At 44.7% G+C, this 27,489-nt stretch overlaps 3 protein-coding genes across 3 annotated transcripts; 1 reads left to right on the forward strand and 2 right to left on the reverse strand.

Annotated features, from left to right (window-relative positions):
* Positions 1-2,404: 2,404 nt before the first annotated feature.
* T265_11765 (hypothetical protein) lies at positions 2,405-14,580 on the forward strand (the record flags this gene model as incomplete). The annotated part of the gene is made up of 6 exons (XM_009178513.1): positions 2,405-2,511; positions 3,225-3,382; positions 3,828-3,945; positions 8,724-8,924; positions 8,968-9,155; positions 14,067-14,580. 6 exons carry the CDS (start codon positions 2,405-2,407, stop codon positions 14,276-14,278), a joined length of 984 nt encoding a protein of 327 aa, XP_009176777.1.
* Positions 14,581-15,088: 508 nt separating this feature from the next.
* Positions 15,089-15,381, reverse strand: T265_11766 (hypothetical protein; the record flags this gene model as incomplete). The annotated part of the gene is made up of 2 exons (XM_009178514.1): positions 15,089-15,235; positions 15,277-15,381. The coding sequence occupies 2 exons, from the start codon at positions 15,379-15,381 to the stop codon at positions 15,089-15,091; spliced, it is 252 nt and encodes an 83-aa protein (XP_009176778.1).
* A 647-nt stretch (positions 15,382-16,028) lies between these two features.
* On the reverse strand, positions 16,029-27,360 carry T265_15528 (hypothetical protein; the record flags this gene model as incomplete). The annotated part of the gene is given in 8 exon segments (XM_009178515.1): positions 16,029-16,304; positions 16,315-16,436; positions 17,711-17,747; positions 19,128-19,244; positions 20,060-20,326; positions 23,048-23,194; positions 26,003-26,176; positions 27,277-27,360. Coding segments are annotated over 8 exon segments (1,224 nt in total), but the record flags the coding sequence as incomplete, so codon positions are not given.
* Between the last annotated feature and the right edge of the window lie 129 nt (positions 27,361-27,489).

Raw genomic sequence — 27,489 nt, forward strand, 5'->3', positions numbered from 1 at the left:
GAGAAATAATATGTTGAATAAATTGTGGTAGTAAATTGTAGTTAATCGACTATTAATCCGTTGAGTAGAATGAGAAGACTTCGCCTAAGGATAGGCTTTATTCAACATATAAGCACAGTATAGGCTGAAGTGACAAGTGAAAGTGAATTAATGGAAATAGCAGTAAAGCGTAACTTTCACTACAAGGCAGTTTGTGGACAAGCGGTTTTTATAGCTGCGTCAGAATGTTGTATGACTTTCTTCGCAGCCAGTGGACCCGGCGTGGATGTCATGATGTACTCGTTCAGCGAAGAAAGTTCCTTGTCAACCTTCTTCCAAGTCGCTGCATTCTTAGCGCCTGAGTCCTCCAGTGCCTTTGAAAGACGCTTCAGTTTCGCGTCGAGTATCCCGATCAAAGCGGAACACTCACATCAGCCTTTCTGAATCTGCAGAGGGGACTGAATACCGTTTTTTTGGGTTCTCCTCTTGGCCGCGGTATGCATTGCACCCTTAACGTAGAGGCAGCTGGCGCAGACAAACGGGTCAGGAGAGTTAGCTAGTCGGCTTATCTGGTCATCCTATAAACCCGTGCATTTGAAATGCCACCAGGCCTTGCAGGTGTGGCATTGCATACCGCGTTTGACGTTTGACGGGCAACCACTTCGTCCACATCTGCTGTGGTCCATCAATGGCTGCAGCGGGCAATCGGTGTAAATTGATGTCATGTTTGAGATTAGATGTAAAATAGGAAGTGTGCGCAAAATATCAAGGGTTATCTCTCAACTGTTTTGTTAGAGTAATAAAATTCAACAATGACTCGTGTGTACTCTGTGAATAGATTGAACAACGGCAAAATTCTTTCACAAATTTGCACGACGGAAAAACGAAACCGATTTCGAACGTACCGCGCAGCGTGCAGGTGGGGTGGGTCTCCGACGGAGCGGCTGAAGGATTTTCAGAAATTGTGCGCCGGTTTGTGTGGCCGATGCACCTTTCTAAGCTAACTTATGTCTCATAGAGCATTTTGCCGCGTCGACAAAGAATGTGTCTTGGATTGCACGCGGAAGGAGTGCTCTGTTGCCTCATGATGCCGGTTTAACTCTTCCTCCATTCTTGTGTCGCGGTGACCTTACTCCCTTTTCTGTGCATAGATAGTGTCACGTGGTGTTCGAAGCTTCCTTCATAGCAGTGACTCTGCTGGTGAAATTCCATCAGGCGAGACGGGGTTTCGCATCGCTCGTTATGCCAGCAGGACTAGAATCCTGCAAAGATCTTTTCAAAATCTATTTCGTTGGTCCTTGCACTCTGGACTTACAAAGTACACCATCCAGAGTGTCAAGGAAGCTTTTCACCTGGCCGTTCGAGTGTAGATGAAACGGTGGCGAGTAGATATGAGTTGTGACTTCTCCTGTCAAAACTCTGCGAACGCCAACGACGTGAATTACATTTGTCGGGTACACTAGTATCTGGTATTCCAAAGCGGTTAAAAATTACCGGAGTTCCACCACTTTAGCGGCAACTGTGGAGATGTTCATCCTCCAAGACCGTAAGTGATTCCACGTTCATCGTCCAGGGTTCTACGTCACCTGTGGGCTCCAGACTGGTGCCAGCTGGTGTCAGTAACAATTGTTGTTCGAAGTATTCGGCCCACCCGTCGAGGTGTTCTTGTTTATTCGAGGCAGTCACTCCCTTCTGATCCTTCATGGTTTCGCTCACAGGTGGTTTCCGGTCGCACGGATCAACTGAGTTAATCTTCGGGCATTACCGGCTTTCTGGGCCTCTTACATTTCCTTGGCTCTCTGTGTCCACCACAATTCACGGTCGACTTGCACGCTCACCTTCATTTGATGTCTGATGATTTGTCGCATCAGGCCGGCTGGGGTATTCTAGATTCAATCAGTGCAACCGTTCGGTTTGATATCCAGTGCTTGAGTGCGCCTGGTGGTGCCGTACAACAGGCAAATTCCCAGCACTGCAAATAGATAGCAATTTTGTCCCAGTATGAGTTCATATCTGATGGTGGAGCATTTGGAATAGACCCTGGAAGATGATTCTGTTAAGCTCGTCTAACATCCGGATCTGCCATTCTTACCGTTGCCAATCGGTTTGTCCGCACTTTACGCAGTCCTGGAAAACGTAGGGAGAAGCGACTCCGGACGAGTGTGTGGTCGGAATCCACCAAAGTGTTCCAAAATGACTGCAGTCATTGATCCGCGCCATCGGTAACTGATGACAATGTGGTCGGTTTAAGTTTGTCTCCTAGTCCTCCAGGTTGGTAGTTGGAACATGTGTGTCGACTTGCTCACTAATGTTGGCTGTTGTGATGGCTTACTTCAACCACTGCTGCGGTTAGGCTGTTGAGCCAAGGATCCGGGTCTAGGACCCTAATCCGCCTCTTTTCTGGGTCTTGATATCATCGCAGCCCATGCACAACCATGAACTGCAAGTCTCATGCTACATCGACGGTCGCGTGTTGCCGAAGTCTCGATGGTGTCGCTTGCTACCAGGAAGTTTATATTTTAGCCTTTCTCTGTCAGGAGCAATTCTAATATCCCTTTCCTACCGGGAACTAAATGCATTTTATGCCATGTTTGCGAAACTTTCTACGAAATCGCCTTACCTTAATAACTCTGCCTTCTTTTTAGTTGGGGACACAGATAGTAAAGACAGTCTTCGTGCAACCTTCGGGTGGCATGGCAGCTAGGCACCGAAAGGGTGCTACTACAGCTGAACGATTTTTCGCTTTCCAGGCTTTGGGAAGGAACTATCTTTTTTTGCGTCAGGAACACTTGTTTTTTCGTGCCAATCGGAGAACCTGATGTACATTACACTTGGGCTTCCTTTCTCCCATTTAAAATTGAGTATGATTGGTCCCCGGAGCTTCATTTGTATTTCACAAATTGTGGTTAGGATCCGCAGGTCCTTTTGTGACGTTGTGTACGTATCCTCCAATTGACTTCTCATTCCTCGAGGACCACTGTGAATCCGTTGTATTTCTTATGTCTATGTTTTATTTTTACCATGTTTTTACCGTGTTTTGTCTTACCATATCTTAGAAGTACAACAACTCTCTAACAAGCAACGCCTTTTAAGAATTCATGTTTCACTGCTTTTGGGGAGGGTTGTTGAGCGCGACAAATTTCACTCAGGTAAATTTTTCGATGAGGTTTTCCGTTGGCTGGTTAAACGGTTTGATCGTACTTGGTAGGTTGCCAAAAATTCCTTTCCTTATGAGTTTGTCTCAGAAAAACGGGCTACATAGTCTTCCGAAGTATCACCCGACACAGACAAGTGAAGTGTTTTCCATGGAGGGAAACCACTTCTGAATTACACCCGAAGACGGTCTCCGCACTAGACATTTTATTTAAGACCATCAGAGGCGAGTTTCATTCCATTCGCGCCAGTCAGTGAGGTCGGCGCCAGTAAATCGATAACTTGTGAACTCTTCTTCGGAGCCGAACTTCTCACCACGTATTTTAAGATCTCACGTTGAGTGGCGCACAAGAAATGGAGATCGAAGTCGCCTTAGAATAAAATCTTCCCTATAAGTACCGCACTAGTGATAAAGCATGAAGTCTTGCTCGCAGCTAGAAGCACCTCGATCTTGACAGTTTTCCCGTATGCAAAATCTGTTTTTTTTCGCCTTATTAGTCAATTGGTAAGCGATAGTCTCGTGGAATTATTAGCTTCTGGCGTACCGCTATGGGTGGTGTTGAAGATTGGTCGATCCACACTGCATTCAACGTCTTAGGGCTTGAAGGACTATGACACCGCAGCTATGCTCCATTCGACTGTTCTTACTTCAACGCTTGCCCTCCAACAACACGTTTCTTGTGTTTTCCTTGCAGTTCAATGTGTATCCATGTCCTCAAGTTCCATTCCTAAGGATGAGTATCTAAAGCGCTATTTGGAACCGAAGAAGGGAAAACACCGGAGGTACAATGACGTCACGGTGAAGTATATTTCGTAAGTACCGTTTGTGCGCTTTGTCATTGTGAATAAATATGCCCAATGAGTACAGCCCAATTGTTCCACAAAGTTCTGTTTATTGGCTGTAAACCATGCGCCAAGGTATTCGTTCTGGTCGCAGCAGTTTCGGTCAACAAAAAGTGGGAGAACGGGGATGATATATTCATGCGTTGGAGGCAGTAGCATAGTCAACCCCTTCATACTGAATCACCTCAGTTATCTGAATGAACGGGAAACTAGCCAGCTAAAGGCGGTAGCTTTGCTGCTTGACTGAACCATGTCTGCCATCGTCACTAGGTGCCTATCAGTTCAGTGCGCAGGTCATCGTCATCATCGACGGAATGACATCAGTGTTCAACACCGATGCTTCGGTGCCATGCGGAGGTACATATCTTGGGGGGTGGTAGTTGTTCACCCGACTGAGTTTGCTTAGTGCTTCCACAGTTTGTTACCAGGTTCACACTAGGTTGTGCACCCCCCAATCGCTTCCAGTCAAACGGAGGCTGGATTTAAAGATCTCTGAAGCGTAGGTGGTCCTCTAGTATAAGAAATACATCCTAAACAATATAAACTACGGAGCATAGGTAACCCATTCATCACAAGAGGTTTCATTTTTTCCCAAAACGATCTGACCTACCTCAGAATTGCAAACCCGGTGTTTCTACCACACTTGATTAGTGCTTCAGGGAAACCGATGAGTAAACACGGAGAAGTTTCCTACATCGCGCCATGTTTCTGATCTATAAAGCAGTACGGACCACCCCGCCGCGTTGTATACTCTGTCCTTGACAGACGAACTAACTTCACGTCGGTGTGGTAGATGTTGGAGGTTGTTGTAAAAACTGGACTGGTCACCCTGATTCGAGAAGTAATCTTGTGTCCAGCCGTTTCACCGCACTTTTGTTCAGGTAGATAAGTTCGTTTACGACTTCGATTGGCTGGTCTGCAAACACGATGTTTTTGTTTAGCCTTATGCGGTATTTCAGTAACACTGCACTTTGCAAGTGTGAAACGCATACTGAGGCTCCTAACAGACTTATTTGCGATTTAAAATCACTTACATCCTTTAGGGATCTGAACCAAGGAGAGCAATATCACCCGAGTACTGTATGTCTGGGAGCGAATGAACCTGGAGTATTTTTGTTCCCGAGTTTCCAGAAGCAGGTGAAAAGTTTCATACAGTATGTGATTAACAAATTTGAAGAGGAATGGTGAGAGGCTATGTTTGTCCCAAACCACCTAACCTTGTGAACTCTGGCATCACCTCATTGTATGCACCCACTTGGATTGTCATACAGTTTCCAGTTAAGATATAAAAATGCAGGACACGTTTGATCTCCAGGCACCGCCATATGTTTTAGCATTCCAATGAGTCGAAAGTAACCTTCAGATAAAGAAGAGTGATCACCTTGGAGCGTTTGGTAGAGTGGTGATGCTCAATAACTTGGACAGCCCAATAACTCTTCACAGCACTGGTTATCGGGACTTCTCCATCGCCCCTTCACGTTGGCTCCCGGCTGGATGTTGTCTATATAGCATACGTTCCGCCCTCCAGTAGCCTTGTAAACTTGAATTTTCCTCGTTCGAACCATTAGCGCGAAAGGTCAGCGCTCCATTCTTCCATTCTGACTGATCACCTAATCACAGCTCCGAACGGTAGCTCGTGCGCTGTACACGCTTGTTCCCCATAACTGAATACCATTTTTCACATAAACGTGCTTGTAGATCAGAAACACTTTTCACTACGGATAAAATAAGTGTACTGCTTATATTAGTTGTTTGCGAGGTAGAGTAAATGGAGATTTTTGATTGATTCATCGGCATAGATTTCCAAAAGGCCGAATATGACATTGTGTGCCCAGCATCCGTGAAGTTAATTCCAGTATTTCACTGGGTTCCATCCCAGTCATAATTGATTCATTTCACAGATTGACTGGTGCCAACAACAACATAGCCTTTCTATGTTATGCCTTGCGTGTTCTGATTATTTCACAATTACAAAATCGCAACAGCTTACGGTTATCGATAAATGTACTCCGCCCCGTAGAGCTCGATATTCATGGTTAGCTCTTTCTGTTTCCGTTAATAGCGCTCCAGCGTGATGTAGTACTACAATGTGCCAGATGCTTTCGGAGCTATTGGGTCGTGGAACAGGACAATCCTACTGATGTTTTGACGCAATTCACTTTAGTCAGTCAGCTAGCCATTCAGGTACAAACCGTGTACCAAGAGTACGCTGGTTCCGGCCGCTACATTTTCGTTCACTGGTACAGGGGCAATGAGGGGACAGTTACCCGCTTTACAATTGACAATTGAGAAATGCGGTTCCAAGACAATGTGAGGACTGCAAGCCTGATGATTGGGGGCCAGCCAATCAGCATGATGCACCTGGAATATTGCTTAAGTCACGGCCAACGCGCGAAAGACTGAAGTCCTTCTTCTCGTCAGAAGGGCTGGGGATAGCTTTCCCCAACTTTTAATCTCTCTTACACCGACGTCATTAGTTTACCTGTTAAGCATAATGTATTCACAGTACGATCCACGCCGCATTATGAACCAGTGGTCTAACTTGGCTCACCGGATGCTTACGATGCAGGTTTCTATTAAGAGATGAGATGGCCATTCCCCGTAGGGTATGCTGGACTACACATCCTGTGAAGTTCGTTTTCGCATAGCCTTGTGCACAGAGATTACTAAGAGGCTTGACTTGGCAATGAATTGTGAAAACTATGACTAGTAAACTCGTTAGTGATGATATTTTCTCCCTCCGGAAGAAGCACCTGAATCCGAGCACATCAATGGCTTGTTGTATAAATTGACGTTGATGTATCATGCAGTCATTTGTGCTCCGGCATCAAAGCTATTGCCCTCGACTCGTAGCTGTTGCAGCCCTCACTTGATTGCAACTACTTGCTGAGCTGGCTGGGTCAGCACTGGCGTGTGGGGTGGCTCTTTCCTACTCCCATAATCGACAGCAGTGGGAACCGATGTAACATTGCTACACGGCATATAGCTGAAAAAAAATCAAATGAACTGACCGGACACTGCGTCCATTTACGTGGCTTGAACGGATGGTTTGTCGATGTAAACACGTCGTCTTACTACCTCAAGTGCATTACCTGGCATGCTGCGCCATGCAGGTTCGATGCAAGATTGAGGTATTCGTGCCAGAGGCCATTAATTTGCCTTAGGTAGGCGTCTTTAGGCTCGGTCGTCTAGTACTCTTCAGCCGGGTCCACAACGCACTGTATTTTAGCACTGTGAAATCCAGTAGTGTGACAAAATTACTGGACAGTCCAAAGTTCCATTTCCAATAGATGGAATTCAATTATACCTGGTCAACAAGTAGCCGATCCGTTCGGTCAACAATGTACCTTGATCAGACAAAAAATAAGCCTGATAGAAGTACAGTCCGGTGGAGACCGGAACTATGGGCTGTGCCTTCACGTAACGGAACACTGGTATACGATTGGTGAGGCGATAGGCATGCAACATTGCGTTATTTTGTTCAGATATCTCACCCTGGATTTAAATTCTGGGTTTGATTTCTGAGGAGGCTTTGTTGGCTGCTGATCAGAAATATTTTCTTTCTACCCACTGGAAATTAAGTTGTGGCGAAACACTTGGGTATTCCTACGGGTGTTTAACGGCATTTAAACTGCTTTCTGGGACCGCCATCGCATTAAGCGATCCTAACTAGCTAAACGTTGATTTTTCTAGTCTGACCTGGTTGCGACGCACGAGTTACGTAGACTTACAGTCCAACATTTGGATATGCTATTCCTTGGTATTTCCCAAGCTCGTCACCGGGCTACAATGTGTTCAAACGGTCCCACGCTCCGTGTAACGCACACTTCCCGCAGTTAGACCATCCTGCTTGAGATTCCGTGGGTATAGTTTAGTGTAACCACCACTTCACGCTAGAGTGTAGCATTACTTCTTTCAGTAATGGCATTGTGACTGGTTGGCGATCGTCTCTTTCTTGAGGGTCAAACGAGTGCGGTCCATCATAGACCACCCGAATGTCACCATGTTTCTCGAGGAATCTCAGTTCAGATTTGAACTAGGGATTCTGCTTCACATCCAATGCCCCATTCTGCCCAGTCCAACTGCGTCGACTGTCCACTCTACCTGGGTAGGCTAGAAGTACATGAAGACGATCAGGGACCCCACGGACACTCCCTGTATGAACGTTCTTACGAATCAGACCTTCACTATGTTTGAGTGAAGCTTCCGTCAGAAGGTCCGGTATGTTTTACGACCATCGATTTACCTGCATTGCACAGCTTTCCTTTCCCATTTCTCAAGGTGTGATTGATCGAGACAGTTGTAGACTGAACCGCCTCGCAACACCCATTCGTCTTACAGCCGATGTTATTTTACTCGATAGGTAGGTCCGTGTGAGTAGTTGACTCAGTCCAGAATAAAGGTTTCGTTTTCTTCGTTTTCACATTGATTGTTCTGTCTACGTCATGTTTTTTGACTGAAGTCGGCAATCGTTTTCCTCTTGTTACGTTCGGATGTTCGCCAACTGGGAGGACTTTCAACGGACTTCTCTTCCAGCCTTCCAGCTGTCTAAATAGAACATCAATTACTCTATCAGTAGACTGCGAGTGACCCTTGTAATCGCATTTTCTTCTCATGCTACAATTACAGAAACCACGTCTTGATTTACCACTATACACCCATGTCAGTTTTCTCATTTGGCTTCAGTCCGTAAACACTCTTCCTAACATCATCTATTGCTACTTTTGTGTTTTTAAATGGCTGTGCAGAGGGGATCTTCCTGAAACTCTGGACGCTTTCTACAGTGAAACTGCGGATGACTTGCCATTTAGTTCCACCACTCATGAAGAGGCGCCTACAGTTGTTCGAAAGAAGGCCCCACAAAAGACAGAAGCCGAAAAGTCGAAGGAATTGGCGACAGCCAAGAAACAGGCAGAGCTGGAGGCCAGATATGACGTTTGGAACCGCGGGTAGGTGTTTCTATTCTGAATCTACCTGTGCTTTTCACGTTAGTATCAAAACTGTTCAAGAGACCTACGAGAAACTAAAGCAACAGGAATACGAGAGCTCAAAGCCGCTTGCTCGTTATGCGGATGATGAAGATTTGACGAAACATCTGAAGTCACAAATCCATGCAGAGGATCCAATGGCGCAATACTTTGCCAAAAAAGAACAGAAGAAGAAAAAGAAGCACAAACGGTGTAAGTACGCTGCTGATTTTTTTGTGTTATTGCTGGACAGACCGACTTTCAACTCTCCAGACAAATTAGACTTCTATTCAGAGCAGATAGTTGTTTCTATCCTTCAAACAGAAGTGCTGATAAGACATAGGATTACCCAACCGATACGGAATGTTTCTGTTCGATACAGTCCTATCAATCCTTACGGAAGTTAGTGAATTTACCTGCCATATAGATGGGATGTTTTGGCACCAGATGAATTAAAGTGCTTATCGTACACAGTAACTTCTCCCCTCAAGATGGACCCCCAAGTGCGACCATTTCATAGGAGGGTTCACATTAGGCATTCTCAATCGTATTTTCCAAAGGATTTCGACTGGGTGGTGGCTGGATCGACCAAAACTTCACACTCCGTCAGGTGCTAAGGTTAAGCCACATGGACAGACGACCCACAATCTTGGTGCTCCTTGGCTTAGAGGGTGCATTCGACTCTATCGATCAGTCAGTGCTGTTAACCACACCTGCTCGACAGGGTATGACACAGAAGTTTATGAACATAATGCGGTCCCTATATCCACATAATTCTGCGCGTGTGAGAGTGCATGGTGGACTCTAAAATGTCTCCTACAAAAGTGGCATGGATGTCCATTTTCTCCATTCGTGTTTGAATTAGTTATCAATAAAAATAATGAGGCGAATGCTAGAAGCTTTTCGAAACCCCAGTGTTCAAATCCGTCGGTCTGGAATATGCAGACGACATCTCCGTCTTTGAAGACGAACGCGAAGCAAAGCCCTATTGAATAAACTGACCACCATTTTTCGGCATGCACCTTGCGCCTACTAATTGCAAATTCATGCTTCAGAATTTGAGATCTCTGAATATACTCCTTACAATTCAAGTAGAAGCACTGGAATTTGTGGAGAATTTTACATGCCTCTGACAGAAGTGTCTGATGAATTAGTGAATGAATCTAAAGAACCCGAATGACGTTTTTCATTTGTCATCGCTTGTGGCATCAAAAAGATATATCAGCTGGTCTCAATAGTCGTGACTACTAGGCCGCAGTAAGGACTGTAAGGTTGCAAGACTGACTTTACGGGAAAAATCTGAGGCCGTTCCATGTTTTTAACTATTGATTCCCCAAGGACTGCAAATCTTGAATAGCATCAACATATTTGTGACAACGTCATTCGAAAACGGGTGGGGTAGTTGTTACATCACTAGCAGAGAGTAGCCAGTACCATCAACTACGGTGGCTGGGCAATGTGTCACGCGAGCCGAACGGTCGTTTACTGAGACGAGTGGTCTCCCTGCTTCCATCAGAATGGCGCGAATTGCGAAATGGACAACGGCTAACTTGGCAGATGGGTATGAAATAAAAGTTAAGGTTTGTTACTGCGGTACGCCTCCTAAGATGGGATTTCCGTGACACCCCGCGCTCTTCTGGAGGCATTACATGAAATAGCGGCTACTCTGTGTTGCTGGTCGTAGTGTAAGCGACCACAGAAGAGCTTCTGTCCCGTTTGGATGGTGTCTTTCGGAGTATACATGGCTGTGGTTTCTGGCTGAAGAAAAAAATCTGAGTCCTTTGTAACTTCTGTGAAGTACCTCGTGTTCGTTATCGATGCAAAATGCCGACTCACAGCACCCGTCAGAATGTCCCCACCCATTCTTTGTGAACCTGAGTCATTTTTGGGTTGAATCACCAACTACCGCGCTTACGCGACCTCTTAGATCAGTTTTTGACCAAGGAGTTTCAGTGGTTTGGTCACGTGGCTGTCAACTTGCGTTCGAAGAGGTGAATGAAATATTGCCACCCGAAATTCTGTTATACACCTCAACCCAAATCCGCCTATCAGCCTCACTGCGGGTGCAACCAACTGGAGGATTGGGTTGATCATAACCAGCCACTTCCCTGATTGTACACAACAGGCAATTGCCGATGCAGCAACGTCACTGACTCCAGCGGGACGAAGCCATGACGTGACGATCACAAACTAGTGCCAGTCATATTTGGTTCCAAGGGAGGTATGCACTCAGCCAAAAGGTTGCAATGATGGGGTACAATCATGCTTGGCTACTACTACCGTAAAATATGCCTCAACCGAGTGGATTGAACAGGCAGATGTGTTTCTGCAATTGACTGGTTCTCATGCGATACAACCATTAGATACTGTCACGCCAGCTCTTGCCTTCGAATCAGAAGTCCGTGTTGCGGTGTTGGAAAGCATAAACCAACTACCAGTGACTTTTGACAGGATTAGTCATGCCACCACAAATGGCAACGTACTACAGAAGACTGGAGCACTACCAAACCAGTCGGCTAAGAATCTTTCAGGAGAACTTAGGCAACTGTTTGAGCGGTGAATTTCGTTGTCTTTTGTTGATGATGATCTTATTTTCGGCTACCAGGTCGTCGTTTCCACCTAGGGTCATCGGCAGATCGTTACTCATTTTCATAATGAACGTCTGGGAACGAAACACATGAAGATCCTCACTCGCATCTGTCTATTGGCCTGGTATGGATGAACTCATGCCAATCGATTCCTAGATATCTTTGGACGAACGGGGAAGAGACCACGCTAGAAGCCTTGGACACCTTGTTGATCTACAGGATAACTCCCAACCCACGGTCTCGTGGCATTCGCGGAAGTGATGATAAAGAAGCGATCAAAACTTCCGCACGATACTACCCTACCAACATGCTTGTCATCTCAGTCAACGACAGAAAGGAAATCGACATTCCAACCTGGAAACCAGAGGCTGTAACCCTGGTCACAATGACGAAAATGTCAATCATCCTCAAAAGGAGCGGTCAGGTGACTTATATCGTCGTGGTGGGGACATCAACATGGAAATGGTGCGACACTGAGTGTCCGATTCCAATAGCAGAACAACCATCATTTTTCAGCTTTCGACCTTCCAAGACCAATCGCAGCAGCCATCTGTGGCACCTGCGATAGACCCATTGCTGCAACCGAAGTGTTTGACCTACTGAATCAGATAGCAAGTGAAACCTATCTAACTTGACTTGCGGTGACAGCCTTTGTCGATGGGTGAAAAGGCTGTCGGTGTTTCCTAAGATTAGTCCGAAAGTATCTGAAACTTACCTAGAACCATCAACTTTGATAAAATCGCCTCAAGAAGGCCGCCGAACCTTCGAGCCAAAAAAGCCAGCAGCTGATTGAATCTTCAAGCGATTACTCGCGGTTACTCGGGTGTTCATCCTTGGATTGTGCCATCCACAAGGTGATTTCGCTTGAGAGAGGCTGCCACTCTGAAGTCCTCTCCAACGGCTTCTTCGCTTGGCTAGAGAAACTGATTGAGTGCGGATACTTAAAGCGGCTTCCTCTGCGATGCGATTGAGAGTGGTATATACGAAGGCGGTCAAGCACACCGCTTATGATTCAATCACAATGTCGTATGTCAAGTATGATAAATCAGCTGGTGTTTTGATCACTTATCACTATATCTCGAATATTATTAACTCCCCAACTATATTTTATTGATTTTCATGGTTTAGTCACTTTAATCATATGTAAAAAGAGATTGACACTGGAGTCCAAGCTAAGTTTCCTAGTTTCATGGCGATCTACGACCAACTGACTGCGGTTGTTTTGTGCTTCTTTTGTTTTTATTTGATTGCAGAAACTATTCTACAGTACAGTGAACGTTACCTGTTAGTTACAGATGCCATCAGTCCACAGGTTTACTGCTTATATGTCGCTGGTTTTTCGCATCGATTGGCCTTCAAGTCAGTTATAGGACAGTCGGACAGCACATGCGTACTTGAACAGCTTACTCCCTGTTTTATGGGACTCCGTAACCTTGCAGCCCGACTCGGTGGTATAAGCAGACGGCGTTAGTTCACAGGACCAACACTTGTTCATACTGTCATTCGTCCGTCGTACTGGCGGAGTGTTATTTTGGATAATTTGTCTTCAGCCTAACAGCACAGCTCGGTCTCCCAACTAGGAATTTCACCCCAGGTACGTTGTTGGTGATTCTGCTTCCGTATAGCCGCTGAACCGCGTCATAGGTTATTACCATCTGTCATCGGTACACAACGTTATTACATGATCCTAGAGGAGGGCTATTGANGTGATTCTGCTTCCGTATAGCCGCCGAACCGCGTCATAGGTTATTACCATCTGTCATCGGTACACAACGTTATTACATGATCCTAGAGGAGGGCTATTGAGAACAAAACAGCTAGACCTTCGTTGCAACCCGTGTTGCCAGTTCTGTCTCTAACTATTGGAATGCAGTGCCATTATACCACCCGTAAAATGATTCATGTGGCCCATTTACTGACTGTAGCGTGACTAATTCGCGTTTTCAAAGGGGTTTTTGTGCCCTATGTGGGCTTTCCGTTTTGACCAGCTGCTCAAGGCGACTAGGTTCGCTTTTTTGCCAAATATTGATGGACAGGGAAAACTGTACTAGCACTCAACAACCATGAAGGTAAGTATCGTCTGTTCGTGGCTCTGTTAGTGGAAACCCATAGAATATCGGGGATGCTTTCGAGGATTGCTGTATTGTTTTTCCAGGCGAAGTCGGATTCTGTGGTTTGATGATTTGATCGCTTCAGCAAAGGCCGGATCACCACCGACCCAATGACCAAGGTGTTTTGCTTATCGACCCATCACTAGGCTGGATTACCCCATTTGGCGGTGCTAATCTATACCACGGTAAGTTTCTCAAGATGTGATGTCTGTTCAGACGGAGCCCTTCTAATGCAGCCACTATTCGTGTACTCTTCTCGCCTGGCGTTCCGTGATCAGAAATCTAGTTGGTGATTCCCAGTCCTTGATTGATACTCACGTGACCTTTTCGCGGTTGTTTGGAGGCTTTGGACTTATTCTTGCAAACAGTTACCCATTGAACTCTAATTCTGGGAATGCTTTCATTTTGTCATTTACCTATTTCAGCTTCATCCGCTTCATCTGGAGACGAGGATAGTCCTGAGCGGCCCCGGTACCAGGGCCCTGAGCCCCCACCCAACAGATATGGCATCGCTCCGGGCTATCGTTGGGACGGTGTGGATCGCAGCAACGGTTTCGAGCAGAAAATTGTGGATGAAGTGACCCGTCGACGTTTGGATCGGGAAGCTGCTCAGCAATGGGCTATGGAAGATATGTGAATCGACTGGTCTCAGTCAAGTTAGCCGTCCACACTGTAAAGTACCCCTTTCGACCGAACCTGTACATATACGAAACCTCCCCTTCCACGTCCAGTGTATCGACCAACCATCTATAACGGTTATTTGTGCAAACTCTGCATATCTTGTCCTCCTCTGTTCAATCCCAGTGGTTCTTCACCGCAGTTACGAAGACCACACATTCGGTGATATGACATGTGGAGTGTACGACCAGGTGTAAATTGAATTTTCAAATCACCCCAACTACTCACTGTGTAATTAGCAGCATTTGGCTTGGGTCTTTTCAGTTAAGTGATGGACCCACAGTTGCCACTGACCAGTCTTTCCAAACCAGGTCTAGAGTGAATTCTACACTCAACCCTCGGCGATGCCAATGAAAGCCAGTCCGTATTGTGAGGGAACAATCGTGCTGTAGTGCCACCCCTGCATTCTCGTGACTTACAAGGTCTGAAAACTTTCCAGAATGATGGGAGAGGAGAAGGCCTCCTGCCTACCTTCTACCTTATTCGGGTACTAATATACTCACATGGTATTAGCCCTTGCTCTTCCTGTCTTTGAATTCCAACGTACGTCGTAAGTAAAATATGATGATGATCTCAGTGTTGGTGCTACAACAGACGCTTATCCACTCTTCAACCAACACGTTTTTTAATACTGAGACCCTGTTTTTGCCTTGTGTCCATAACTGCTAGGAATCTACCCAACTCAAAAAAAATCGAGCATTGTCACCAAGCTTTAAGTGGCCACCAAGATGTTTTCCCGCAATCTGTTTAATAACAGGTGCTAGTGAACTTATGTCATGAGAGTTACGGTAAAAGGTAAAAGCAGGAAGAGTGCAACAATGCGGCATAGAATGTGGAAATGCCCTTCTTTTATCACGCCGTTTTCAGTGCCTATCATATACTTGTTGCCGTATGAAAAAAGGCTAGTAACTCGAACCTGAGTGGGAGAACCATAGAGCAGATCGTGCTCAGTCCTACCTTTTTCGAGTAACCGCAGCAACTTACTTCAGTCGATACTGCCAGACGCGTTTGTGTTGTCCGAAAATGATAAACACAAAACCTCTTCCACCTGACGTCTGACATATGTCCAGTTTTATTTTACTCACAGACAGGGGCACTACGTGTCCGAGCATCGACTGTTACTTGCGATCCAGTGTTGGAATTAGATTCCGAGAGCTTCTCAATGGCTGGGTGGGGACGCGCATGCCCCTGAAAGGCACAACGGAAAGCAGCAATGAACAAACGTGTGATCCGAATCCACATAGGTGCTCCATGATGGGCCACAATCAGTAATCGATTCATGCGGTGTGGGCTATCTGTGTTAGAGGTTGGCTCGCATGCGGGGACACCATGTGGCCCAGCGGCTTCAGTTGTTTTGGAAGTTAGCACCACAACTAAATCAACACGACTGCAGCAGGCGTTCCCTCGTGCCTGTGCGTCTTGGTTTCAGTTCAAAACAACCACCCAATCAAACCTCAGGAGCGCTAAGTCTGCTTGCTTACAGATCCATATTTCCGGCAACCACAGCAATATCCGAGCGCTTAGCCCCCACAGCAAGTGGTTTCAGTTCAAAACAACCACCCAATCAAACCTCAGGAGCGCTAAGTCTGCTTGCTTACAGATCCATATTTCCGGCAACCACAGCAATATCCGAGCGCTTAGCCCACCACAGCAAGTCGTTTGAAGCGTAAGCAGATGTGATGAACAGATAGCGATCATTGGCTCGTTCATTTGATACTCACGAATGCTGTCAAGCGGACTGTATATAAGCGACCGTCAAAGGTCAACGATTCAGACAGGAACCCTTCATTGCGGTGGCGTAGATCAATACCAACCCCAGCGGAACTAGCCGCAGTTGCCTCTGGTTCGAGCAAGAAGTAAGAGCAAATCAATGAGAAGGTCAGTTCAACAACCGTACTTGGACCTGTCGATCCTCGTTTCAGGGAGTTAACACACATCAATAGAAAGCCAGTCCAGTGTACATGCAAGAGCATTCTGTTGTCCAGCTTGTATCACGGTGCGAATGATAAAGGATACCAGATCAACTGGACGTCGGGGTTTGAAGAATGATTTGTAGAGCCCGTTCAGTTCGATAGGGATTTGTACTGATTCGAATTCATATCTCTCGTTTGTGGTACCTGTTTATGGACCACTCTGGACTCCATTTCAGCGAAAGACCTGGTAAGTACTGACCATTCCTTGTCCATCCAGAAAGTCGGAATTTATACATGCAGTAAGGGCATAGTTTCTTTAGAGACACAACGTAGTCATAACGGTGAGTGTCCTACAGTTTTTCCCGGATCATCAGTTTTTTTCCAGCCTTGCTGAGTTCGGATGCATTGTGCTCTGTTTTCTTACAAGGGGGCCCATCTAGTGCTGAGAAACTATGGAGGCCAAAGTGATCGCAGCCGTCAGTTACTAATGGTGAGACTCAGTTCGTTACAGCCACAGAGGTTAATGTAGGAGTAGTTCCCGCCCTGGGTCAATTTTCTTAAAATGTCCATGCACAACCCAAAAAGGACCCCCAGTTAGCATTGGGAAAGCTTCTTGAACCACAAATGCACAAACTTCTCAAAGCTTACACTGCAATGCTTTACAAGCGTTCTCAGATAACTTTGGTCGTAATTAAGGGGAGGTATAAATAATTTTCCAGACCATTTGGTTTTTCCGAGTAATTACATAGAAATCAATGGATTAGACGATGGCAGCCGTCACTCCTTGATTCAGGAAGCTGTGTGCTTTCGGAGTAAGGGCGTAATTCGGAAAAATGGCGCTTTAGATACCGGCTCAATAAAGGTTTTGTATGAGCAGATTCGTGTAGGAATTAGTACGTTTGAAAATTGGAGTTCAGGACAGTTTGAATGTTCGTAAGACTTCCTAGCCAATAGGCCATCCTTTACGCTAACGATCAAAGGAGGTCGGGAGGTCCTGAGGAACAGTATGGAGACCATACTTCAGAAGATTTGGGACGAAAACAGAATGCCAGTGTAACGGGTCATGCCCGAACCCCGTACTTACAGACGTGGTAGGTGCTTTGTTTACCCCAGGAGTTGCATAACTTCCGGTGGACTAGCTGGAGATGAGGTTAGTTATTAAAATCGAGGGGGGGGGCAGGTCAGCTTCTGCCGACACCTATGGCGCCTACGTGACGTCAGTTTGTTTATCAATGCTTTATGGGTAAAAAAACGTAGACTCTGTGCGCAGAGGACATACGAATGTCAGTATTCGACCATCGGTATTTCCCAAGCATTTTTCAGTTCTGGTGGGAAAACAGAAGTAGTAGGGATGAGGTACGCCAGGTTGTTTTACGAAGAAAGAAGTCTCACGATAGATGAATTACTCACGCTGGTTACGCTGATTAGGACGTGATTCACATGTCAGAGGACCATCTGCCTTGCAGAGCTCTCTTCACCCAAACCCGAGCTGTGTGGAAGCAACTGAAAGGTTGACTATAACCTGGCAACGAGGTTTGAAAACGCTAACCAGTAAACAAAGTCCGGTCTGCAACTTCCGCCCCCCTGTATGGGGACCTCGGGATTCAACTCACCAATGGTTAAGGACACTGTCAGGAGTGACCGAATCGTTAAGTCTGTGGTATAGGTACCGCCTCCAATATGTAACTACCCAGTTCCCCAAACTAACTGATCATACCATCGCCTCCAAGGCCTGGTTGTATATTCGACACTCTCCTACTTTCCGGTGTTTGAAGCTGTAGCACCTGGGACTATTGTCCCCTTGGTACACGGTTTATTGCTGATAAATTGAAATCGATAGAATGCAACTTTGTGCATACAAAACCTGACAAGAAACGTCTAGATTCTGAGTGAGATTCTTACTACAGTAGTCAGTTTGGCCATCTATCAGCGCGCGAATGTATCTGGTTTGACCTACTCGATCCGAACAATGGTTTGTGGGTTTATATCCTATTTGAAGTACTGTAGAGTAGTGGGATGCTTTCCTGCTTTGAAGCTCTATTAGACTACTGAACCAGATGAATTTCGGTAGTATCATTAAAAGACGGTGGTCGAACTTTGCGCCCCCCTTGATTGGAACTTTTTGATGTGTCTGGGGTCAGGAATGTGTTCAAGAAGATAGACCACTTCAAAAAGACATCCAAAGTGACTGTTCACCCATAGAGGTATAATTCTATAGACGAAAATGTTGGTAGCTCAGGTAGCGTAGATGGTCGTTGTTACAACCACTAACCCACCGCTACACACTGATGATATCAACTCGATTGGTGATGAAACATTCGTAATCAAATTACCCAGCTCAGCACACAAGTGAGCGACCATTCTCGGTGCCCTTCACCACAAAACTCACTAGAATGTACTGTCAAAAGATCTCGGACAACCAGTGGAGTTCTTCAGGAATACTGCTCTCTCTTATGCCTAGCTTTGTCGCATAATCATGACATCATGATGCACTCATTCCAACAGACCAGAAATCTGGGTATGGGAATCGTAGTTTAAGTAAGACTGGTGGACTTGGGCCATCGGGGCTGCATAGTTTTCCCATGTATCGGTCATCATTCTGCGCCATCTGCCTAAACTGAATATTTGGAGTGGTCTCATGTTTCTAGTTCTGTCTTGATCCCCGAAGTGCAGTCTTGAAAATTTTAGTATCTTATTTTTCCTTTGAAAATTCGAGTGAGGACCCCAACTTTGTTGATCGCTTTACGTATTCTAGCATCTGCTTAAACCAAGCGTGTAGCCGGACGTATTAGGCTGATGCGTGCAGGAGGTTCGAGCACCGTTCACCAAATTGCGTCATTTGTAGCATCGGAAACAACTACCTTCAAAGTTAAGGGACTGTGCATATTAGCTAACTGTAACAACAGTTTTAACATATGGTTCCGATCCGAGAAGTTTGAGCGTTTTCATACCCTCAGGTACCGATGTCTCCGTAGCACAGCATGAATAAGCTGCATACTGGGTGCTCGCACCCTTGTGTTCGATCAGATTTACCAGAACAGTAATTTAAGTTTATCAGGTCAGTAGTTGGGACGTATGCTACGCTACCCACACAACCTTTTCCTAAAGATCACCGTTTTCTACTCCAGGCCTTTGACAAATTATACAGGAGACAATCCGTGGCATAACAGGATGAAATGTAGGAGACCACGCTCAAATTAAGTGCAGGGAGATTCTCGCACCTCCCTTACTGGAGTCTGCATGACTTTCCTCCCACGGGGATGCAAACTGCGTGACAAAATCAGTCGCAGTGCCAAGCATGATGTCACATTCAATTCACACCGTCTGGCTAAGGATTGTCGGTCGTGTACTTGACATGTGTTGAATGAGGATCGCGGAATTTGGGGCACTCCTGAAGATGATTTCTCATGAACCCGAGTGTATTTATTTCACGGCCATTCGATGCGCCTTGATATTTTTTATTCCAAGTTCATAAACTTGCTTTCACTCAGTCCCCATCGATCCATGTCCTACTTTTTACTAATGTTCCCTTACCCTGTCAGTGCGTGTTTGCCACTGGCTTATTTCTGTTGTGGTTGTTTTGTTTCCTTTATCTTATTAAGGTATACGGAGCATTTCAAACCTAACCGCGCAGTCTATCTACCTATCTATCTATCTGTCGTTGTTGAGCGAAGTGAAACAGGACATTCGTAGGCGTTTTACCTTAACGAACAATTATCAGAGGGCCAGATGAATGTTATGTCTACAGCGTATTATGTTCTCGATTAGCATCAGTTGCTCAATGGATAATCTCTCTTGATCTTCTGACAGAATCAGTGAGCTTTCACTCCAAGATCTGCGAATGGTATCTTGTTAGACGGCCATGTAAATTTCAGTTTGTATTCGGTTGTTTCGCTGCCCGTAGGCTCGCGCTTCGGCAGGGGGCTCCATCCCTTGATATGATAATCTTGGTGAGGGTTCACACGGTAACCCGGCTGCAGCTGCTGCAGAACACCATAATTGCTGAAGACTTCGGTCACTGCTTTCGGTGGCGGCGCATACTTGTCCCGGGCTTCCGAAACCCCTGGATAGGTTACTACCAGGCCGGCCCGTTCCTGTGAGTAAAATATGAAAATATGATTAAGGTGACCGGGTTCATTACGGATATTCAGTGATATACGATATTGTGGGTGAAAGAATCACGTCAGACTTGTAAAGTTCTGAAAATCTGTCGGTGGATAATCAGCCTTCACCACATCCTTCAAATTGCACCAATATTTAAAGAGGGGCGAGACTGAATCAGATGCCTACCCTTCTGAGTCGAAGGTAGACTGCACTCTGCCACAAAATAAAAAAATACCTGTGTTCTGCCGTTTTTAATAGTAAAAAAAATGAAATTCGCTAACTGTCTGAAGTATCCCATTGGTAGAATGAGAAAAAGTCATTAGAGTGAAGTTGACCCCTCTGATGTCTCCACCTGCTCAGACGTACATAAAACGAACACAATCAACCAGAACTCTGTGCAGACATCAATCTCAGGAATTCCGGAACAAACTCGAATTGAATCTTACTAAACGAATTGGGCGCAATATGTTGCATAATATATAAACTTCGAAGTCGAAGCAGTCTAGTAGAATAAGGTGTTATAATCCGAGTTTGCAGATGCTGTGTGCAGCCTTTACCACCATTTTGACAGTCAATTAAATGGGGACCAGATGCAGCGCTATTTCGGTCCGCCATCGTGCCTTCTGATACCTCCTGAGATCTGATAGTCAGATACCTGTGTCTGTGAGCTCTCTGTGCGTGTACGCGCGATTGTGTGTACTTTGACTGGGGCGTGAAAATGTACGAGGTAGTGGCTCCCTCAGCACAGTTGAATCCTAGTGTTTCAGCGAATGTCCGCTCCACGTGCGACCTGAATTCTGACTTGACTGTACGTGTGGCATTGAGGTTGATTTGATAGTTTGACTTGAGTGGGGGGATTACGACGGCTTAATCGCGTTCAAGCTTTTTAAAACTCAATTGGTTTCATAGAGGTAAATGCGCATCGTGTTTGTACCCCACGATTCGCACACTAGAGTTGCTTGGTTGTCTGGTTTGTGTATTTGGCTGGGTCTTCTCCAAGGGAAGTTATTGACACTGTGCGTTGTTTCGGTTCAATAGGGTCCATAGTTTGCACAAGGTGACATCGAAAGATGCTATCCATTCGGAAGAATATTCTGCTATTATAAACCCAGAGCCTCTTTCACATGGCTCCGGATGTGCCATCTCTATAAGCCACTCGCTCAGTTAACCAGTGGAAATGCCCCATAGATATACACAGTGGTATTCCCCTTGTAATTTTGTGTACACAAGCAATTACTTCCTGTTCGATGGCCGGCTTTACAGACAGAAGGACAGAGTAGCCGTTGGCTGTCGACATAGTCCACTTCTTATGGATTTATTCGTATCCAAATTTGAAAATACAAGTCTGCCTGATACAGTAGCACCTCTCGAATATTATGGAAAATATGGTGATGGTACTTTTACAGATCACGGTGATTCTACTGACCTTGATGATTTTTAATGAGGTCCATCTAAGTATATCCATTACATGTGAATATGAACAAGTAGACCAACTACCCTTTCTTGATGTGCTGCTGATAAGAACACAAGATGGGTCGATACGTCGTGTATATCTCAAATCGATATGGAGAGGTCAGTACATACACATTTGCAGCTTCGTTTTCTTCAAATTCAGAGGGAAACTTGTTCATTGCGCATACAACAAAGTAGTAAAAATGTACTCAGCGAACAATTTGATGAAGGGATTAGACCCTCTAAGATGCGTGATTCCTAAGACGACTTCTGCCGAGACATGGATAGCAAACTATACAGGAGGTAAAACCCAAATAATTCTGCCCCGGTCTTCCTTTCAAAAGTGACATGGTTAGTGAAGACTAGAAGCCAGTTCCCGAGATATTTTATGCAGCAGGCAGAAATGAGATTCTCACTGGTCATCCCATCATCACACGAGAGCGAAAAACACCCTTAGGTCAGACCAGATCACTTCGTCCATGAATTTTTCTGCTGCTATGGCAAAGGTTATACCGGTCAAACTATCAGGTAGGTGTCGGCGCGCATGATGAGTACAAGCCATCCGCGTACCTAATTGGACAACGACAATGTAAATAGTTTCCCTTTTGTCCAATCAACCTAACACTGGACACAAGATTGATATTTTAATCGACTTTAAACCAGTTTTTGAAGTACAAGTCAGGATATCAAAATTTATATGATCAATGATTCTGTCTACTACGGGGACATAAACATAAACTTTGTGTAGAGACATTTTGTACAAACATTGAGTCTCACGTGACTAAGTGTAATCGGTCCTAACCATCGATCCTCGATTTTAAAAACGTCGATGTTTACATGGAGTTTTGATCGATTCTGTTTGTTTTATACGCATCTGAGAATTTAATGAATTCACTTCGAGCAACCTATGTGCTTTCCTCATCTAGAAAAGTATAGTATGACCGTCAGTTTGTCCATTGAGCTGGAAAGTGTAGCCAACATTCCACTAGACGTGTTGACGGGATGCATGTGTGGTGTATTTCGGGTTTTTAGCACGGATGTGATGGAGGCGGCAACTTCCGCTAACAGTCACCCAACCCTAGACTGTTTCTCCAGAGAGATTGAACCGAATTTGATAATCTAGCAAGATAGGATGTAGGAATGCTGTGGAACAAATTCAGGGCTGTGGAGGAAGTTATTTTAGACACGCATGACTATCTGACAACAGTGGACAAAGCGCACAAATACGTCAAAGAACCAAACAGCTTAGATGCACTTACCTGTGGTGTCTTTGGCCAGGTATTTCTGTCTTTGTTTTTCGGATAACTTGCTACGTACTTCGTTGCTTGACAATCCCAGCTGGCCTTGGGTATATTGAAACGTGGCGCGGTTTGACATCGACCCGCAGGATATGGAGTGTCGATTACCTGCACAGTAAAACAAACAAGTTTTTTTTTAAACACCGGGCCATTTTCATGCATTTAGATGCAAACTTAAGTAACTAGAGCTGGATGCGTTGAGAGTTCGACAACGTTGTGAATGCATCGTACTCGGTTACACTTTCCAACTGCGTTATGTGTTCCGATAATAGACATTTTGATTCTGAAATTATTTTGTCATCCAGCAGTTCTCATTTTTTGGGTTTGCTCAATTTCAGATGCTTTTGTATTGTCCATAACATTTTTAATGTATCACAGATACATTATTGTAAGTATCCAGCCAATCCACTTTATAAAAGGAAGCTGCCAATCTATTTTGTAGGCGAACGCATGTGGCACACCATTTCTAAAGCGCTGGCCTACTGTAACGTGAAAAATGGCTTGGTTTTGCGTAACCAAACTTCCAAAGCAATATGCCCGTTTTATCTAAACTGACTTGCCGACTGTCACTCTGCCTCAAATTCTCAGTCTGCATCCGTCATATAAGGAAAGGTGATTCAGTGAATCTTATAGTAATTGATAGCGCACACCTGACAGACTCCTCTGATTTGAATGAAGGGATCCCGTGACCTTCTTGTGTAAGCGGATACAGAATGATGAAAACAACTTTGGCCCTTCTGCTTCCGAATGTCTTTGCAGTCCGTGGTATTTTGAACCTATGTACCATATGAATAACGTAGATGAATAAGAACTCCCAGCCCGGTCATCGAAACATTGAACTCCGTCGGCATTGGTAACTGTTGGTAACTCAAGTTAGTTTTGTCCAAAGTGAAATTCTGATTGACTTGACACATGACTTCAAAGTGAAAACTTACTGTTGATTTTGGATAATCTGTCTCCAAGGTACGACGGATGACCAGTACGCTTACTCGAGTACATCAGGAAATCCATGTTTAACGTTATATCATGGATACCTTCCATTATACACTGACGAAATCTCACGATGGCCAACTGCATCACTCCAACGAATGAGAAAAACAGTATGCTGACATTTAGACCATGGACACGTTCAACGGTTTTCAAGGAATCTGGTGTTTATTGTCCATTGCACATGTACACAGTTGAATTTGGCAGAACTAGCGAAAGACTAAGTTGAAAAGCAAACATGCATAGGCATTTTTCTCAAACAGTAATGGTTCTAAACACTTCTTAGTGATTTCTCATGGAATCAGTTATCTATGTCAGATTGCCTGATCCCACAGCACAATGGAAGCCGATGTAATTAGTAGAAGGTTGGTTCAACTAAAAACAGCTCTATTTCAAACGAAATTTGGTGGAAGACCATCGCGCAATTATCCCGTACCGTTACTTTCATCCAAACGATGTTACCGAGAAAATAGTATAAATCCCACCAGAGTAAATCAAGCACTCCTACTAGAATAGCAACTTAGTTATTGTGTCAGCAAGCCTTTGCTAGCCAAGCACGGAGCCACTCAATGAGCCAAGTATCCACAAACAGGGCACTGCATGAGCATATTCTCAATATTGAAGCGATTGACCAACTACCAAGCGCTACTATTTGAAGGGGCGGAATGTAGATTTGTGTTCTACAAAGCCTGAAACTACTAGCAGTAAAATTAGGGACAGACAAACAGCCTTCAGCAGTTGCCTGTCGGTTAGATCCAAATGATGGGTTTTCAGATGACCGTTTTTTCCTGACCTTAATATACTCGAAGTCGCCATCTATTTATCACTGCATAACAAAGCCAAAAATGGAGGTGAGAAAGTCATGACATGAATAGTCATGCCAGTTTCTTGAAGGCATGTGAAAGCTGTACAGAGATCGCCTTATTGAGGTTCTTCATCGAATGCAGGTAGAAAGTGCTGGTACAGTACTAGTACAGTTGACTGAACCTCAAAAGCTGTTCGAAGTACATATCACATGATGGTATGATTAACGTTGTTTTTTGAGGTTGCGTGCAGGTGAAAATTAAGTGCATTGCTGAATAACCATTCACGGTAGTGGTGGAAATTCATCACACAGCATGCCCGTGATTGTAGGCTCCAACCCAAATCAAGTTGGGTAAGTCTTACAGTGCACCAAGCCGACAAAACCATGAAGCACCCATGTGAATTGAATCCGCTTTGTATCAATTCCTCTTTCTTTATAAGGTGGTTGGAAAACTGAGAGACTGTTTTGCTGACCTAATCAATGTACCGGCTAAGCTCTACAACTGCCCAACTCGGTTAATTAGAAGCTGAAACCAAGCTTCCTAACTTTAAGTCTTGCGATCAAGGGTGGGCAGCAATTATATGGTAGCTGAGTCCTATGCGAATATGGAAGCTGATGTTGTTTGAAAATGATCGTTATCATGTATTCATGTACGGTTTAACCATACTTATACCAGTTATCCAGGCATCCTGTGGATACCTGAAATTATGAACAAAACCAGAATTTTTAAGAAAGTTTAAAACAGCCATTAGCAAATTAAAACGAACCCTCACACAGAAGGAGCGCTGAAGCTGAATCCTCATTCACCACTTTTAAGACTGCTGTTTCGCTGTATAAAACCCTTATTTCTTTGACCTTGAGGTGCTACATTACTGCGTTTCGAGATAGACAGTCTAATAAATATATCGGTCGAAGATGGTAGCCGCTATTTGTAAGATGTTATCAAACTGCACAATATCACTCCAATTTGGGTGATAAATTCTTGTTTATTCACCAATCAAAAGTATATTGAGTAGTACTTTCTCGAGCATATGGCAGTAATTCCATGCTTGTTGCGGAAGCGATAAATGTCAGTGTTGGTAGGAGTCTATTAAACTCACCTTATTACCTGGTTTAACACTCACCTCTTTGCCTCCCTTTCTCAACCACCTTGTACAAAGTGCAGTTGGAGAACTGGTGGCTGGTTTATCCAAACCATACAGGTGTACTAACTGATCCAAATGCTTCGTAGAGCAAACTGCCGTTGGCTTGAGTTTGAGAAAAGCAAAAGTGCAATTTACCGTTCCTTTTCTGTTGCTCTGCAAGTTGCATGATACTCACACTTAAGTCAGTCTTTATTTTCCGTATTACAAATGTTTTATTATGATGTGAGTACCGGCTGAAGTCAGTTCTGATTGGTTGAGAACAATGTAGGTTGTTCTGTCATCCAGCTGCACTTTTAGTATGTTGGACCGAGGTCACGTGCTGAACAATCAATCCAGTCGTTCGCTTCGAACTCCGTTCTTGAGCTGTTTCTATGGTTATAATTGGTGTATTTTATCCGGATAATTCATTGTGCACATATACACTTTACCAGACAACACGAAGCCGATCCTCTCGTACTGAAAACAAATACACAAAAACAAGCAGCCACAAAGGGTATTCTACGATCCCATTCATAAATCCTCTTCTTTCTAATAATTAACAATTCAATTTTTCAGTGAGTGTCTTTCTAGTGCCTCGTTGCAAGCAGTCCTATTGAGAAGCATATGATCAATTTACTAAGAGGCTCTAACGACAAGACACTTCGCTCAAAAAGTTGTCACGTGATCCTCCTTATGACAGCTCATTACCATGAATTGAGTGTTATGTTATGCTGTTGAACAGCCCCATGGTAAATTTACTAACTGTGACTAGTCGACTTCCTGGCGCAAACCGTAAATCGGCGTGATGCAAAAGAATGCGAGAATCACCGCTTAGTTGGGGAAAGAAAAACATCCATGTGTAGGAAGTGGCCTAGCCGCTGTGGTTAACATTTCCGCTACCAAACGCGCCCTTCGTGTGCTTGTGGTGAATGAACAAGTTTTATTTGATACTAAAACGCAGATAGAAAATACTGTGCAAGTCTCTGTTTAATTCAAAACAACGAATGGCCCTGGTTGTGTGGCTGGCAGATTTGCAGCCCTAGTGTCTGGGTCACTCTTCGTTTTCTACAGCAAGCTATCAGGCGACAGTTGACAGACAGTCAAAGTCAACTGAGCACGTGAACCTAGCACAAACAGATTGTGCTAAAATCCATGGTTTTCCCTGCTATCAAGATGTTCCTGTGGTGGAGGCATGAGCTTACGATTCATAATCAATTCAGGTTAAGCTGGCCATAGGATTTACATCAAGTACTTAATGTTTACATTAGAGTTACAAAGGTAGCTGACCCTCCTCCAGGTAAGCCACTTCCGTACCCATGACTAGAATACCGTGCTAGGTACACGTTCTCAACATGGGTCTCTGGAAAATAGCAAGATGTCAGTCATTGAAACAGGTAATCAGTCGGCATATGTGGTGGCTAAATCCTGGGAATTTGATTCTAATGACAGACCTGGATATGTCAAGAATTCTAGCCCAGACTACATAC

The sequence above is a fragment of the Opisthorchis viverrini genome (genome assembly GCF_000715545.1).
Source record: "Opisthorchis viverrini unplaced genomic scaffold opera_v5_572, whole genome shotgun sequence".
Lineage (NCBI taxonomy): Eukaryota > Metazoa > Platyhelminthes > Trematoda > Opisthorchiida > Opisthorchiidae > Opisthorchis > Opisthorchis viverrini.